At 45.9% G+C, this 17032-nt stretch overlaps 2 protein-coding genes across 9 annotated transcripts in view; one reads left to right on the forward strand and one right to left on the reverse strand.

The window, feature by feature from the left end:
- The first annotated feature begins 106 nt into the window (after positions 1 to 106).
- On the forward strand, positions 107 to 8955 carry SRPRA (SRP receptor subunit alpha). Of its 2 annotated transcripts, XR_004990067.2 has the most exons (15): positions 107 to 338; positions 958 to 1041; positions 1324 to 1487; positions 1672 to 1832; positions 2081 to 2231; positions 2358 to 2511; positions 2905 to 2996; positions 3105 to 3223; positions 3356 to 3442; positions 3708 to 3880; positions 3972 to 4185; positions 4582 to 4745; positions 4828 to 4926; positions 5053 to 5289; positions 8941 to 8955. XR_004990067.2 is itself a non-coding variant. In XM_036449621.2 (14 exons), the coding sequence occupies exons 1-14, from the start codon at positions 222 to 224 to the stop codon at positions 5179 to 5181; spliced, it is 1908 nt and encodes a 635-aa protein (XP_036305514.1). In that variant the 5' UTR covers positions 107 to 221; the 3' UTR covers positions 5182 to 6133. The 2 variants fall into 2 exon arrangements, 1 of the variants encoding a protein (XP_036305514.1); XM_036449621.2 differs by lacking the exon at positions 8941 to 8955 and having other exon boundaries at positions 5053 to 6133.
- The window catches only part of FAM118B (family with sequence similarity 118 member B), a 35438-nt gene continuing 24786 nt past the window's right edge, over positions 6381 to 17032 (reverse strand). For 2 of the 7 annotated variants that reach the window (XM_045585454.1, XM_036449645.2), the window contains exons 4-8: positions 16099 to 16326; positions 14575 to 14703; positions 12331 to 12616; positions 7224 to 7283; positions 6381 to 6914 (exon numbers count right to left, since the gene is read on the reverse strand). In XM_045585454.1, the coding sequence (XP_045441410.1) occupies positions 6901 to 6914; positions 7224 to 7283; positions 12331 to 12616; positions 14575 to 14703; positions 16099 to 16326 (717 nt within the window). In that variant the 3' untranslated portion in view covers positions 6381 to 6900. The remainder of the gene's footprint in view (positions 6915 to 7223; positions 7284 to 12330; positions 12617 to 14574; positions 14704 to 16098; positions 16327 to 17032) is intronic. The other 5 variants (XM_045585453.1, XM_036449646.2, XM_045585455.1 and 2 more) reach the window with 5 other exon arrangements.

Raw genomic sequence — 17032 nt, forward strand, 5'->3', positions numbered from 1 at the left:
AGGGCCAGCTAGCTTTACGTTATTGCTGCGCGCCCTCCAGCGGAGGCGGGTGGGAGGGGCGGGAGGGGGGGGGGGGGAATCCCAGAGCTCTGAGCGGAAGTGCGGCTGAGCTGGTTTCCGGGGCCGCTGGTGTGACGTGTCCCGCGCTTGGCGCAGCAGGAAGTCGGGGCGATCGTGGCCTCAGCTCCCGGCGCCGGCCGGGCTCCTTTCCTGCTGCCGCCATGCTCGACTTCTTCACCATCTTCTCGAAGGGCGGGCTCGTGCTCTGGTGCTTCCAGGGCGTGAGCGACTCCTGCACCGGGCCCGTCAACGCATTGATTCGTTCCGTGCTGCTACAGGTACCGCCCCCGCGGGGTCAGGACTCCGGGTTCGTTCCCCCCACTACCATCACCCCCGATCTGACCCATAGTCTCCCTCGACCGGCCTCGCGCCTCGCTCTCACCCTGACCGCCCCGAGACTGGCCAGGAGCTGGGACTCCACTTCTTCCTCCTGCCCGCCTGCAACTTTGGGGTGCCCCCTCCCCCTGCGCTTTGGGGGGACTCTAGCTGGATTAGGCGCCTCTCCAGACTTAACTATCGTTCCCTCGGCTCGCTCCTGCCAGCTTGGTTTTCTCTTGTGTCCAAGGATGGGTGAGAAAAGGGATGGAAAAACACCTTTAAACCTGTACACAGTCTACAGCTGCTAGTAGACCTGACTGTTTCTATGACGACTGCTTCCCATCGGGCTCCCTCCCAGGTGTCTTGTCACTCTCTCCCTCTTCCCTCCGACCCCACGGTATCTCCTCTTCTCCCCGGTGGGATGTTACAGACAGTGCCCCCAGCATCCTCTTGTCCTGGGACAGGTTTGGCTTTGGGGGGGATGCTTGGTTCTTTCCCAAAAGGTAATCGTTGAGGGGCCCCCAAGACTGGGTTTTCTGGGGGGAATAGTCTGAACTCGGAGACATACTCTCTTTCCAGGAAAGGGGAGGCAACAACTCGTTCACCCATGAAGCCCTCACACTCAAGTATAAACTGGACAACCAGTTTGAGCTGGTGTTTGTGGTAAGTGGGGGTGGTTTTGGAGGGACGAGAGCATTCTCAGCAGAGTCCTGATTATTCAGAGAACCGAAACCTGGCTAATTGCAGACGGTGTTATAGGAGAAGACAAGGGTGGGGGGAAAGGGAAGAAGCTCTGGGGCTCAGTTGGAGAGCTTGGCCACCCCTCCGGTCAGGGACACCTGCCAGGCGGCTTAGCCAATCTGGAGGCCCGGGTTGAGTTGGCTTCCCTCTGTTCTGGGATGGCACGTAAGCAGATCTGTTGGCTCTGTTTCTGTCCCCGAACAGGTTGGTTTTCAGAAGATCCTAACGCTGACCTACGTGGACAAGTTGATAGATGACGTGCACCGGCTCTTTCGGGACAAGTACCGCACCGAGATCCAGCAGCAAAGCGCCCTAAGTCTATTGAATGGCACATTTGATTTCCAAAATGACTTTCTGCGGCTCCTCCGGTGAGAGGCCTCCCCTCCCCCAAATCAATTTCCATGGCTTGCTGAGCTCCCTCCCTTCCTGAGGCCCGATCAGGGGCACTCAAGTGTTTATTGAAAGATGCTTCTGAATTTGCTGCCCAGTTCTAAGTGATCCTCTTGGGGTGGGGACCTTTTTCTGGACTCGAACCCTCCTCTCTCGCTTTAGTGAAGCGGAGGAGAGCAGTAAGATCCGGGCTCCAACCACCATGAAGAAGTTTGAAGATTCTGAAAAGGCCAAGAAACCTGTTAGATCCATGATTGAGACCCGGGGTGAAAAGCCCAAGGAAAAAGCAAAGAATAAAAAAAACAAGGGGGCCAAGAAGGAAGGTTGGTGTGAGCTCCTTGGACATATGGGCATGAGAAGTTACATGTGGTCCTTCGTACTGAAGTGGTCCCCTGTCCTCTTTGTCATTGCTTGTCTCTCTCACTCCAGTGCCCCCCACCCTTGCTGTCATTCCCAGTGCTTGTGAGCCCCAAAATGTTTGCTCCTAATTGGAATTCCTCCCCCTCCCCCCCCCCATTGTCTATTTTGTTGGAATCTGGTCCTTTTTCTCCAGTGAAATTTCTCCTAACAGGTTTTGATGTCCCTTTGACTGCCAGCAAAGCAGCCCCTGCAGAAAAGTCCGTGGGGGCTGACAATGGGGTAGAACTTTCCAAAGAGGAGCTGATCCGGAGGAAGCGAGAGGAGTTCATCCAGAAACACGGGAAGGCTGCAGACAAGTCCAGGTGAGCGTTCTAACCTTTGCCATAACCTAGCCGTGTTGGAGGGCAAGGGCCTCTTTGTCTCTGGATCTTGGGGAGATGTTTCTTCTTCTGCTTCTCCACCATAACCCTGTGCCGTAACCCTTTCAGCAAGTCCTCGAAGTCAGATGCTCCAAAGGAGAAGGGCAAAAAAGCACCTCGGGTGTGGGCGCTGGGCGGCTGTGCTAACAAGGAAGACCTGGATTATAGCGCTCCTACCACCAATGGGGCCCCAGAGGTTGCCCCGCCTGAGGACATCAACTTGGTGAGAATCAACAGGGGCCAAGAGAATGGGAGGGTCCGGCTGGTGTGGCTCAGTGGTTGTTGACCCATGTACCTAGAGGTCGCCGGTTTGATTCCGGGTCAGGGCATGTGTCCTGGTTATAGGTTCGATCCCCAGTAGGGGGTGTGCAGGAGGCAGTCGATGGATGATGTTCCTCATTCATTGATGTTTCCACCTTTCTATCCCTCTCTCTTAAATAAGTTTAAAAAAAAAAATTAGAAGTAGAGAGGAGGGCAGTACCTTGGGTTTCTTTGAGAGGATGAGTCTCTTCCCAAAACCAAGAGACTGAGCAGTGTAGACAGGGCGAATCCTGGGCTTTTCCCCTTCAGAACCTTTAGAATTCCTAATCCTCTCTCCTTTCCCCAAACCCTGCAGATTCGAGGGACTGGGCCTGGGGGGCAGCTTCAGGATCTGGACTGCAGCAGCTCCGATGATGAAGGGGCTGCTCAAAACCCTACCAAACCTAGGTAGGGAATTGCAGGGGGTGCAGGGTGTGTGTGGCTCCCGAGTGGGTGAGGCTTGACTCCTGCCCGCCCACCGGCTTTATGTGAACCCGTAATCTCCTGTGCCTGCAGTGCTGCCAAGGGGACTCTGGGTGGCATGTTTGGGATGCTGAAGGGCCTTGTGGGTTCCAAGAGCTTGAGTCGTGAAGACATGGAATCTGTGCTGGACAAGATGCGCGATCATCTCATTGGTAAGCTCTAGGAACAGGTGGGCTTGTGCACGTGGGGTAGGGATGGTGGAGGGTGGAACCATCTAGTTTCCTAGCTGTACCGTAAGAATTGGTGACTTGACTTGGCATTCACACACCACCCCTCCCCGCCAGCTAAGAATGTCGCAGCAGACATTGCAGTCCAACTCTGTGAATCCGTGGCCAACAAGTTGGAAGGGAAGGTGATGGGGACATTCAGCAGTAAGTATCGGCCTCAACCAATGTGCACAGGGCATCAGTGACTTTTGGCAAATCTCTTAAGCTCTAAACCGTTATTACATAACTGAGACTTGAAGAGTTACTAAGAGGATTACATGAGTTAATACTTGGGAAGTGTTTATTAGGACAGTGTCAGGTATGGTGTGGATTCATGGGGCAGGATCCTAGTATCATCCAGATCCTCGTTCCCTCAGCTCAGAAAGGTGTTGGGCATTCTTGGGGTACATTACCGCCTCCTCCCTTGCAGCGGTGACTTCTACAGTCAAGCAAGCTCTGCAAGAGTCCCTGGTACAGATCCTGCAGCCACAGCGCCGTGTGGACATGCTCCGGGACATCATGGACGCCCAGCGTCATCAGCGCCCTTACGTTGTCACCTTCTGCGGGGTTAATGGAGTGGGGAAGTCTACGAATCTCGCCAAGGTCAGTGCAGCACCCCATCTGTCTGACCTTTCTTCCCTGTCTCAGCAGCAACTTGGGTTCTAGGCGACAGTCTCCTTTGCCTCTTTTGCAGATTTCCTTCTGGCTGCTGGAGAACGGCTTCAGTGTCCTCATCGCCGCCTGTGACACGTTTCGTGCCGGGGCTGTGGAGCAGCTGCGCACACACACGCGCCGCCTGAGTGCCCTACACCCCCCGGAGAGCCACGGCGGCCGCACCATGGTGCAGTTGTTCGAGAAGGGCTACGGCAAAGATGCTGCCGGCATCGCAATGGAAGCCATTGCCTTTGGTACGGAGCAGAGTGTGTGGGAGCTGGTCCGGGCCCCTTTCCTTGGATTCGCCTAAAATATCCTGAGGATCAGGGTCACCCGACTACCAACTTAGGCTCAACTTTAGGACTTGTGACTTGCCATGATCCGCTTTGGGGAATGGATGTAGTTGCAACCAAAGCTGGTTGGCCCAACCCAAGAAACCTCTCATTGGTCACCTCTATGGCATTGCCATCCTTTTCCAGACTATGCGTGGAAGGCCAAGTATAGATTGTCTTCTCACACTACCTTGTAACCAGATCCAGAGCCCAAGAAAGGAAACAGACCTTTAACATAGCCAGGCTAGGACTTCCCGAGAGGACGCTGGAAATAAGTGTGACAATCCAGTTCTGAGCTGACCACTCTTCTCTCTGTAGCACGCAACCAAGGCTTTGATGTCGTGCTGGTGGACACAGCTGGCCGCATGCAAGACAATGCCCCTCTGATGACTGCCCTGGCCAAGCTCATTACTGTCAACACCCCCGACTTGGTGCTGTTTGTGGGCGAGGCCCTAGTAGGCAATGAGGCCGTGGATCAGCTGGTGAGGGCACGGTTCTCTTTCCAGCCTCAGCTTTGGGTGGAAAGGTGATTTGTTACACTCACATGCCATTTCTCCTTCCCAGGTCAAGTTCAACAGAGCCTTGGCTGACCATTCTATGGCTCAAACCCCTCGGCTCATTGATGGCATTGTCCTTACCAAATTTGACACCATTGATGACAAGGTAAATACAGGACACAGTGGGACTGGGAGGGCAGGACCTGAGGCTGCATTACCTGCGAAGCTTTCTGTGACTTGGGGTACACAGAAGGGTCCTGGAGTTGACTGGGTTCCCCTTTTTCCTCTTCAGGTGGGAGCTGCTATTTCCATGACCTACATCACAAGCAAACCCATCGTGTTTGTGGGCACTGGCCAGACCTACTGCGACCTACGCAGTCTCAACGCCAAGGCTGTGGTGGCTGCCCTCATGAAGGCTTAACATGCTCTTGCCCAAAACCAAATCACTGCTTCCCCCAAAGTCCCCGTTCCTGGATCAAGAACGTGCATTCGAGTGTGAGCATCTTGTCTTCAGTGTAGTGCAGAGGCAGTGAGGCCGCTCCTGGCGCGCAGCTCCTCCAGCCCCACTCCCTGTTCAATCCAGCCTCCATCCACAAGGAGGGCCTAATCATGTTACAGTCACTGCCCATCGCCCATGCCCACCACCACTGTGGTTCTACCCACCACGCTGCCTATGGACTTGGTCTCACTACAGCTTTGACCAGTGGTCAGATCCAACACCAGAACTTGGCTAATTAGTGTGGTCATGGGGACACCTGACCATCATAAGCAGTTTGAAGCCCCAGCTCCATTAGATGAAGAGACTTTCAGAACCAGCTCTGGGTCTTGAGTGGCACCTCTCCCTGGCTACATAGCTTTCAGGTCCTTGGGCCTGGGCAACACCCACCAACCACACTGTGGCATTGTACAGCCTCTTCTTAATTGCTGCTAATTCTGTGAAGATCCCCTCCTGTTTCCCCCGAGTGTCAGCTAGGCCGGAGGAATTTGTTACAATGAGCAAAAGGTGAGTCCCCCCCGCCTCATCCCTGAGAAAAGGGGGCGAGCTGCAGTATTGCATTGGGCTTCTCAGCCTCCCAGCTCCCCCCATGCCCAGAACCCAGGTGTAAGCCTTGCATGTTCCCCTTCCTGGGAGAAAACTGCCTGTCAGGAGGTATCAGGTGCCCCTCCCCGTTCTTCACCCCAAGGGACCCCAGCTCCTCCGCCTCCTCTCTACAGTGCCTGGTAGACAAGTGCTACGTCAAACACAAACCTCTCGTTGAGACTTGTCCTGTAGCTTGTATTACAGACGTGCTTAGTGCAATAAGGTGAAGGCTGTCTGCCCAGAGAAATGCATAATTTATATATAAGAAAATAAATTTCATAAGTAAATCGCCTTTTAGTCTCGGAGTTACTTCGTATAGGACTCAAAACTACAACCCCACGTCATGCTAACTAGTGTGTATGATAAGGGATGCTGCGGGAATGGATGCTCTGAGGAACCTGGGAAAATGGCTCTCCTGAGAATGAGATCCCCTCCCCCGGAAAGGTCTTTAAATTGAGGGACAAAAATTAGGCTTGTTGGTACCTTACTGAGCAGGTTAATTTTCAAAAGGGGCTGAAATTAGAACCAGAGCCCTGAGGTAAATGAACAAGCTTTTAATACAGCTCAGGTATGTAAAATACTGTACACTGTAAGAGCTAGAAAACTAGAGCTTCAAGTCTTGTCTTAGAAAAAGCCATTGAGCTGAAGTGAAAAACCAAGTCTAGAGTACAAAACGGCAGCAGCCACGGCATCCACAGCCCGAGTCCATGCAGGGCGCAGCCTGCTCAGCGGGCACCACCCAGATCTGTGCGTGGACACAGGCACGTCCAGCCCAGGGGTTGGTGGGGAGCTGCATTAGGTCCCATTGTTGCTTGGGTATTCTCAAACTGGAACAGGCCATATACGACCAGGAACTGGAAAACAACAAAACAAAAGACCAAGAACCAGTCGGCACGAAGGATGAAGGTGGGAAGTTCGCCACCCCTCTACGTAGCCCCAGCCTTCAGCTTCTGGGTTTTGGTTCTTTTCGAAGTTGTGTTGGGTTCTCGTAAGTTTACTATTAAACTGTCCACGATAGGGCCTTACAGCTTGGTCTGATGTCGGTGACTTGAGTAGCCCTCATGTACTGAGGTCTGTGGAGAGAGAAGGGAGAGAATGAACGGGAGGTTCATAAACAGGTTTACACATAGAGAGCTGCAGGTACTTAAGTCCAGCTTAACCTACTGTAGAAGACAAGACAAAAGACAGGCATCTTGTAATAGACTTGGTAGAAAAATTATGTAATACTGGAAACAATAAAGAATTAAAAACATAAAATTATATTTTAAGAAAAGAAAGAGAAAGAATCTTTCCCAGGTAGCAGAGGTAAATCATTACTCCCCAAGGTCTGAGGAACATTTCTGTTGACAAACAGGCAGACAGTAGAACAGGAAATAGTATACCTCTTATTTCACTGTGCTCTGCCGATGAGCCATTTAGGTGACCTTCTCTCATCACACCTGTTAAACAGAGTGAACATCAATATCAGCTGTTAAACACCAACCATCCAGAGGGAAATGAAAGCACGCGTTCTAAAGGATGGCATTACTTAGTAATGAACGCATACAGCTGGAGACAAGGCAGGGAGAATAAACTAGGTTAGTCTTCAAGTGGTGGTAATAAATAACAGGAACAGTAAGGCCCCTGCGTGTGTGCACTGGCACTGCTTGTAGACAAAATGTTTACAAGGGCAGAGTGTGTCTACTGTCCCTAACTAGTGTAGAAGGCCAAGTTCAGGGGGGAAAGTCTGACCAGGGGTGGGGAGCAGCATGCAAATGAGCAAATTCAACCAAGTAGAAGAGTGCTAAGTAGCAGATACTTCCACAGTACAAACTGGGTTAGATCTGTGCTCTCTGATATGATGCCATCAGCCACAGGTGGCTGAATTTCACATTAAAAATTCTGTTCCTCTACCACATTTCAAATATTCAACAGCCACATGTGACTTGTTATGGTACTGGACAGCAAAAAGTATAGAATATTTCTAACACTGCAGAAGATCCTATTGGTTAGCACTGGGACAGAAAATGGCGTTGGAAAAAGTATAGAAGTGGACACATGGGAGAAAAGAATATGGACAAAAAAAAATAAGAGACAGCTCTAAAACATACATGCTACTTCCCTCTTAGAAAACACTTCAGCAACATTTATCAATCTAACATGTTCATGCCTTTTGACCTAGTAATTACCCTGAGAACTTATCCTAAGGAAATTACTTGCAAAAGGAAAAACTATATGAATGAAAATAACTTCATTGCAACAGTTCTTACAATAAAGGAAAAAAAAATTAGGAGCTGCATAATAGGGAAATAACTAGGAAAACTAACAGCCACACACATTGGGTTATAAAACAGCCATTAAAGATAGTGGTTATGGCCCTGGCCCGTGTGGCTCTGTGGGGTGGGAATCATTCTGTGCACATATATGTGCACTGAAGTGCAGTTCGATCCCCAGTGGGGGGCGTGCAGGAGGCAACAACTGATGTTCCTCTATCATCAATGTTTCCCTCTCCCTTTCTCAAATCAACAAAAACCTATTTTAAACAAAATAGTGGTTATGACAATGAATGCATAAATAACTGGGACAACAAATTCATGTTTCTAAAATAATTTTTTAAAAATATCAAAATAGTGGTTATGAAAATGTTACAATCTCTATTTTAATTCTAGCTAGCATTTCTCCCATGGCCTTCAAACTTATAGTTCCTGCTATGGATATGCTAATTAGCTAGAGGAATTCTGCTAGAGGAATTAGGCTTTAGCTTTGTCAAGAACAGCCCCTGGTCAGAAGGTACCTTTTCGTAAAGAGGTGGGGGAATGCTAAACCGGTTTGGCTCAGTGGTAGAGCGTTGGTCTGCGGACTGAAAGGTCCCGGGTTCGATTCCGGTCAGGGGCATGTATGTTGGTTGCGTGCATATCCCTGGTAGGGGATGTGCAAGAGGCAGCTGGTTGATGTTTCTCTCTCATCGACGTTTCTAGCTCTCTATCTCTCTCCCTTCCTCTCTGTAAAAAAATCAATAAAAATATATTAAAAAAAAAAAAAAGAGGTGGGGAAATATCTACAAAATAATGACTGCTTATCAAATATTTCAGGAGCCTCAAGAGTGGACTCAGATGGCAGGAGTGGGGCAGGCAGTGTTCAATGGACCAACTAGGAACAAAGAGATACAGAGATTTCATGCTCTTCCTTGGATCCCTGTTTAACTAGCTGTCTAGGCTCCTCAGCTACCTCTTTGCTTTGCCCCTCCTCCCTTCCATTGACATAAAAGATGCCTGAATTCTGGGCTCTCTTAAAAGGGATTTGCGGAAGCTATAAGATTACATCTAACCCTAATCCCCATCTTCTCAAGCTGGCACCTTCATTTTTTTTTCTTTTCTTTTAATAGCAAAGGTGGAAATTTTATTGAACAAGTGCAGACACCTACGTGGAGATGGGTTAAGAATCTCACAGCACAGACTCCTACATGGGGAGGGGAGAGTCCCAAGCTGGCACCTTCTTGATCAATAAACCTTTCCTTACTCCAAACTCTGACGTTTTTGATTATTGGCCTTTGAAGCATCAGGCACACAAACCTTGAACCAGTAACAAAACCTGTAGCCTCATAGGAATTTATATGACGACATTGAATAAAAAGAAAAAGTACCAAGACTGTGTGTATATTTTTTTTTTACATCTATGAAATATTGTTAATTGGAAATATATCCAAATAACTGCTTGTGCAGTGGTAATGAATTATGAAAATTATTTTTCTTTTCCTTATTACTTAATTTTTCTGAAATAAGGTATAAGATCTTCCACTGTTGAACCCAAGTAATTTTCACTATGCAAAAGTGAGTCCACAGCACAATACCAGGTACATAGCAAATGCTCAGTGTTAAACAAACCAACATCAGTACACATGTACAGAAACTCAAAACATAACCAAGGATGACAGGTAAGTTTCACTTGTCTCAAAATGAAGTGTTGTTAACCCAAAACTGCTCTGCCAGATTTCAAATCATGAACTTAGCTGATCATTGTAATAAAGCTTCTTGCCTTATAGGAAAACCCTGATTTTTAAAAATTCCAAATACATAACTGGTGCTAACTGTGGGGAAAGCGGCTCTAGTAGTGCTGCTGGTGGAAGTGTGGTTCTTGCAGTGTTGAGAGAAAAGCATCTTCCGGGACCCCCAAGAGAGGATGAGGTCTGGTCAGGAGATTTATCTGGGTGAAAACAGAAGAGGCCTGGGTTCCCAACTTCCCATCTATGTCCCCCATGGAAAATCAGGGCCACAAATAGAGCCAATGTCCAGAGATTCTGTGCTACAGTAAAGCTAGTCCAGTCCAGCCTTTCCCACCACCGCCAGCTTAGCTTGTGTTCAGGGCTGCAATTGCTGTTGTGCTACAGTATCCAGCTCCCCCATGGCGCCTGTATGTGGAGCTAAAGCCACATGGTTACTATCTTAAACAAATTGGGTGAGTGAGAAAACTCTGTTCCCCTGGGATTATATCAGCTGGGGCTTGGGAAGGACCAGGTGCTTTTTCAAAATAACCAGTTTCCCAAGTTTCCACAGGCTTCTGATGGGTCCACTCCCTAGCCATTGACCCCTTTCCCAAGCTAGATTGACAGGCCTCTATGGCCAAGCACCTCCCCCTGAACCATTTTGACTTCTATTGCACGTGTACTTATCTCTCCCTGCTCTCCTCACACCCCCAAATCCCTACCGGTACCAGAAGGGGGAAGGAGGGGTGTTGATCCTTGGGCCGGGCAATGCTGGGATCCCCTGGATTGGGTGAAACTAGTTTTCTGATGAAACAAACAGGCACATGCTCCCCAGCTGACCATGCTTCACCATGTCTGATTCCCTTTGCATCCTCCTTATTAATAACTGGCTAACTACTATGCTAACAGGACTCCTATGCAGCTAACAAAAGCTTTTGTGTCACTTCAGAGATTTAAAAAAAAAAAAAAAAATTAGTGTAATAGGAACAGCTCTCCAGGGAGGATTTTGTTATTTTCAATTTTAGCATCTTCCCTGGGTAGAAGCTCTCAGAATGTAGACCACAATAAGTATGAAGAGTTTGGGTATGTAATGAAAACAGAATGTGTCCAGTAGTCAAAGTGACTGAAGGGCCTCAGTGTGGGTGAAAAGCAAAAGAATCAAACACAGCAGGACAGCAGAAAACACATCCCCAGGAAAGACCAGCAAGCTGTTTTCACACACGAGAATCCGAAAGGTCTGTTTACTGGAGAAGGGCAGACATGGTTTTCTGTGCTCAGTTATGGTGGTAAGAGCTTGTGGGATTTCTCATTACAAAGAATTCACTCGAAGCAATTTGATTCAGGAGAAAATACCGGGAATGATTATTTGATTTAGGAAAAGTTCTTTCTACATTAAAATACCTGAACTTTTAAAAGGCCCTCTCAGAAGCACTGAGATTGACAATGAAAATCCACATTAACATAAAACTTTTCAAGAACATATTCTACGTACAACAGCAAAGTTTGTTCGGAACCAGATGGTGAGTCAGAGTGACCATACTCTGGGGTTTGGCTTCATTCCAAGTAAGGTTTTAAAAAGCAAACTTCAATTTAACTGACACCATAAAGTTTTGTATCTTGTAGGGTTATTGGGAATTTGCCTCAAGCTATTAATAAACAACCTTTTATCCTCATTTGGCTTTCTCCTTAGAACTGGAGGTAAAATGTCAAGTGAGTGAGGGGTTCCCCAATCTCTGACTTTAATACCATGTTAATTTCCAAAGACCATTTTAAGGTGTGCTTTTTGTTTTTATAAAGATAATGTATTGTATAATCCCTGTAGAAAATGCTAACATAGAAATAAAATATCTTTTAAAAACCCTTAAGTCTAATAGTATAAACATAACCACAGTTAATTTAGTAACTATCATTGCAGATATTTCTCTATAAATACACACAAACAAAAACAGAATTTCTATAATTTTGTATGAACGGGACTGACCATGGTGATTTTTTCCTCCTTCACTCACAATATTATGTCTCTGACATATTTTTGGACAATAAAAACATTTTCCCTTTTATAACTTCATTGTATTTTATCAATTAAATTAATGTTGGAGTATTTATAAAATTTCCTATCAAGTGAAAATTTTAAGTTGCTTCCAATTTTTTCATTTAAACAAAACGTATATTTTATGCAATTGTCCAATTAACTCTTCAGAAGAAATTAAGTGAAATTTCTGGGTCAAAGGTTTAAAAACTTGAAACATATTCCAACATGAATGTATTTCTTTCCTCACAGCTTAGCCAAAATTGAGTTATCATTCTTTTCTATTTTGAAATCTAAATCCTAACTGCACTTCACTGCTAACTAATGAGGCTGAGTTCCTTTTTTCTTCCCACTTCTGCAATGGATTTGCCTTTATGCATTTTTCTCCTATCCAAATGCCATTTTCATCCAATATGAAGACCAGACACGCCCTCCTCCGCATCTTGGTAATGACTTTACCCATAACCCACACACACAAGGCTGAAGAGCTGCATCTTACCTGACCTTCCCCGCGTGGAGATCTCACAGGTCAGCCGCTTGAAATACTCTGGGAGATCAGAATATTCATTTCCATAGGAGATGACCTTGATCCCTTTGTCCAGCATATTTTCTCGAAGCTTCATGAATTCGTCTATATCTCCTTTCCGAACCAGCATGAAATGTTCTAAGTCAGATTTATGCTTGACGGCCTCCAGAAAAAGGGCTTGGAAAGTGGTGTCATCCACCGTCTGGCCGCAACCCAGGAAAAGAAATGACTTGTTTTCATAGAGTTTCTGAATCTCTCTCTTGCAGGAAAAGAAACAAAGTGACACGGTGAAGACACACACAAGGCGTGTCTGAGACACAAAAGCCACAGGCTCATCATCACTGCTGCTCTTAACAGACTGTGGCTGCCACTGAACCAGGGGTAAGAGGGTAGATGAGCCCTTAAAGCTGATCTTGTTTATGTCCTGACTTGGTTCATGGGTTGACATTCAACCACTGAGCCACACCAGGCAGGCTTATCACTATAACTTGATTATTGGTCTAATATGGATCTGTACCAATATTAGACCAATATCTAATATTGTGGTCATAGGCTCTCTATTCAGAGTTTCTTGGGGTTACCACTGGTCTACTGACCTTGCAATTTATTTTTGAGATCTATGTACCCAGAAGCCATAAGACCTTTAATATATCTTTAATATATCTTACTCTCTCCATTTTTTGGACATATTTGCCTTTTTTTTTTTTTTTTTGCCTTACAAAGGGAACCATGGACCAGCAGTAACAATAATTTCTTCACCAGATTTCCTCAATACTTAGATCAATATATATCTATGTATGTACATACACATCCTATTTAATAAAAGCCTAATATGCTAAATGTTCAATTGTCCAGTCAGCCATTCAACCAATCAAAACATAATATGCTAATGATATGCTAAGGCTGCTCAATCACTTGCTATGACATAGACTGACCACCAGGGGGAAGATACTCTGATTGGTAGGTTAGCTTGCTGCTGAGGTCCGGCCGATTGGGACTGAGCAAGATGGGCCTGACACGCCCTGGAGCCCTCCAGTGGTCCCTCCCCAGCTCCAATCCTACACTGGTGGGGTCTTTCAGCCTGGCCTGCACCCTCTTGCAATCTGGGCTGAGCCCTCCCCCCTCCATCCCTCGTGCACAAATTTTGTGCACTGGGCTTCTAGTATGTACAATAAATATAGAAACATTCAAAATGTTTTTGCTTAAGGGATCACGCAATGTCAGCAATAAATGGAGTTCTAACAGATGCCAGGGAAAGAATATGTGGGGTGAAAAGGCTCTTATGCTTTAGAAAACATCACATTTTCTTGGTCTTTCTTTTGCTGCATCATGTAGATACGATCACTCTAAGTGACTCAGTCCTGTTATGCACTGTTTTCAGAATTGGGGGGCCGGTGAATTACTCCCACATATCATTGGCGAGAGACTTTTTGGTTTGAACATGCATGTGTAAGCAAGTCTAAAATTTGGATCTTTAAAGATCAACAAAGATATTTTTTCACAAAGAAAAAACCTCTACTTGATCACCATAAGTTTTTCCATTTTTTTCCACTGAGCAATAAGTTTAAATAAATGTGGTAATTAGTACAAGCCCATCATCATTTAAAGAAAATTACTTTAGGATGTATATTCTAGTAGTGGTTGGTCAATAAAAAGCTATACCAGTTATTATTGGCATAGAGAGGGTTATTAATACTGTAATAAACAACAATAAAAAGAGATAATGATGTATTTTTCATATGTGAAAGTGATGGCAACCAGCTGGCTGTACATCAAGAACAAAGGGAGCCCAGCCGGCGTGGTTCAATGGTTGAACGTGGACCCATGAACCAGGAGGTCATGGTTCCATTCCCCGTTGAGGAACATGCCAGGTTGCGGGCTCGATAACCAGTGTGGGTGTCAGGAGGCAGCTGACGAATGATTCTCTTTCATCATTGGTACTTCTCTCTCTCCCTTTCTCTCCCTTCCTCTCTGAAATCAATAAAAATAAAAAATAAAAACAAAATGAAAAATGAAAAGGAAACCCTGCAGTTTGATACCTCAAGTACATTTTTTTAAGATGGCATACACACCCCTAAGCTGAGGAGCATGGGAAAGAATGTTGGACCTTCCAACTTTGAGTGAATGGAAAGAACATGTTAGCTCTTGGAGACCAATGGTACGCCTAGAGGTTTCCAGGAAGGCTTTCCCAAGCCCAGCGAGCTGAGCAGCACTCACCATAACTTCGGTGTTCCTGAGCACGTTCTGGTACCCAGCAGGATGAAGGACAATGCCACTAGGGTTGGTGTAGACCCCATGGATGTGCAGCACGCTCAGCTTCCGCTTCTCCTGAGCCCACTCTAGAACCTGCACAACACAAAGACAGCTCAACCAGGCGGGCAGGCTGAACACTTGTTTCAAGGTCCCGGCAGGCAAGACGGTTAGGCTTCTTTCTTTTGTTAATTGTTAAACTGATTTTTAGAGAGCAAAAAAGTGAGGGAGGGAGGGGAAAAGAGAGCGCCAGAGAAGAAACATCGATTTGTTGTGCCACTTATTTATGCATTCATTGGTTGATTCTTGTGTTAGGGATGATTCTCTAAACCAAGTGAGCTACCTGGCCAGGGCTGGGGGTGTCCCTTCTTAAATAGGACAGTCAGAGAAGACCTCTCAGAGGAGGTGCTATGTGAGATATAACAGGTGAAGAAGGAACTGGCCACAGACAGCCTAAGAATAGCAGGTGGAAACACTCTAGCCAGAGGAAATCAGTCTTCATGGCACCATGTCCTGAGCAATTTCCTTTTAAAAGCTGGCTTCGAGGTCAGCAAAGTTACAGAGTGGCATCACAGCTGCTCTTCTGGCAGAGGCAGTACTGAGGCAATGAAGCCAGTGGGTGAATCTCTCACTATTCAAACTACTTAGCTGGGTTCTAGGCTGGACACACAGGCAGGCTCCTGGGAAAATAAAGTGTAGAAGGAAAATTACAAAAACTACAGAGCAGGACAAATGAGACCTCATTAACCTCAACCCAGCATTCACTTGGCCTGGAAGATGGTCGGCCAGATGTCCAAAAGTAGTTTTCATTCATTTCCAGATGGAGTTGGCACACACAATATATTCTGAGATAATTCTTTTTTTGTGAATCCTCACCTGAGAATACTTTTTCCATTGTTTTTCAGAGTGAATAGAAGGGAGGGAGGGCAGAGAGGGGAAAGGAAGAGGGACAGTGAGGGAAGCGAGGGAAAGAGAAAGAAGAGAGAGATGGGGGGGAGGGGGAGAGGGAAGGAGAGAGGGAGAAATAGAAACATCAATGTGAGAAAGACACATCGGCCAGTTGCCTCCCACATGTGTCCCAATAGGGAGTGGGGAGTGAATCCACAACTGAGGTACATGCCCTCTACTGGGAATCAAACCCAGGACCCTTTGTATGCAGGCCAACACTCTAGCCACTTAGCAACACCGGCCAAAGCAAAGAGAGAATTCTAAATAAATATTACAACCACCCGACATTATCAGATATTAAAGAGATCTTACAGTTCAAATGACTTCCTATGTTCTAGCTTTAAAATTGGGTGAAATTGTCAAAACTCACAGAACTGAGCACTTTTAAGGTCTGCGCACTTGACGTATATTGCTTTTCATCTCAAAAATATCCCCACAGGGAGGAGCAGCTCCCTGTCTACACAAATACCGGCACTAACCAACCACCCAACGAAAACAGGTCTTTTCCACTAGCCAGAAGCAGGCTCCTGCTTTCCTTTTTACCTTTTTTTCATCAGTGAGGTCAAGGGATTCAAGCTGCTTGCCCTGGTCTGCTGCGTACAGTTCCAGGAGGTTGTCGAAATTTGTAGTCAATACCAGGGCCCCGTTCTCCATCAGGTGGAGAACTGACTGAAGTAGCTGTTTTCCAGCATCTTCAATCTTTGACTCCAAGTCATCGAATACTTCATATAAACAGTCCTTAAAAAACGTGGATCGAACATTACTAGTACGCTGGAGAGGGATTTGAAAGAGAAAAAATTAATGCTAGGTGTTTTCTTGGGTCACCTGCCTTAATAATAATAATAGCAATTTTTCGAAATATATTTTGTACCTAAAATAAGGGTAACATATGGTCTACCTCCCAGTGTTATAAGGAATACAGAGGATGCATGCCAAGTGTTCAGCACAGTGGTTCCCAACCTTTTTTTGGCCACGCCCCACCTAAGCATCTCTAAAATCCTGATGTCCCCACCCCATGACAATAGAATTATTATTATTTAAAAAGTGAACTCCTATTCATGTGGAGGAAGCCTTAAAGGCCATTTACTTGGTTTGAACAAGCTTCCAAAGAACATGGCATCCATGAAAGAGAAAAATAAAGGAAAGAACAGTTGAAGTACTGAGGAAGAAATCACTAAGAAATTGTTCAATAATAATATAAAGTGATATATAAAAACAGCAAATGAAGTTTCAAAACATATAATAGAGAACTGAAATGCATAAATATGTTACAATATATATATATATATATATTTAAAATTAATTTTACGGGTTTTTTAAAATTAATTAATTAATTTATTTATTTATGTTTAAGAAGAAAATTTATTTATTTATTTTTTATATATTTTATTGATTTTGTACAGAGAGGAAGGGAGAGAGATAGAGAGTTAGAAACATCGATGAGAGTCATCGATCAGCTGCCTCTTGCACATCCCCT

The sequence above is a fragment of the Pipistrellus kuhlii genome, unplaced genomic scaffold (assembly GCF_014108245.1).
Source record: "Pipistrellus kuhlii isolate mPipKuh1 unplaced genomic scaffold, mPipKuh1.p scaffold_m20_p_20, whole genome shotgun sequence".
In the NCBI taxonomy this organism is placed as follows: Eukaryota; Metazoa; Chordata; class Mammalia; order Chiroptera; family Vespertilionidae; genus Pipistrellus; species Pipistrellus kuhlii.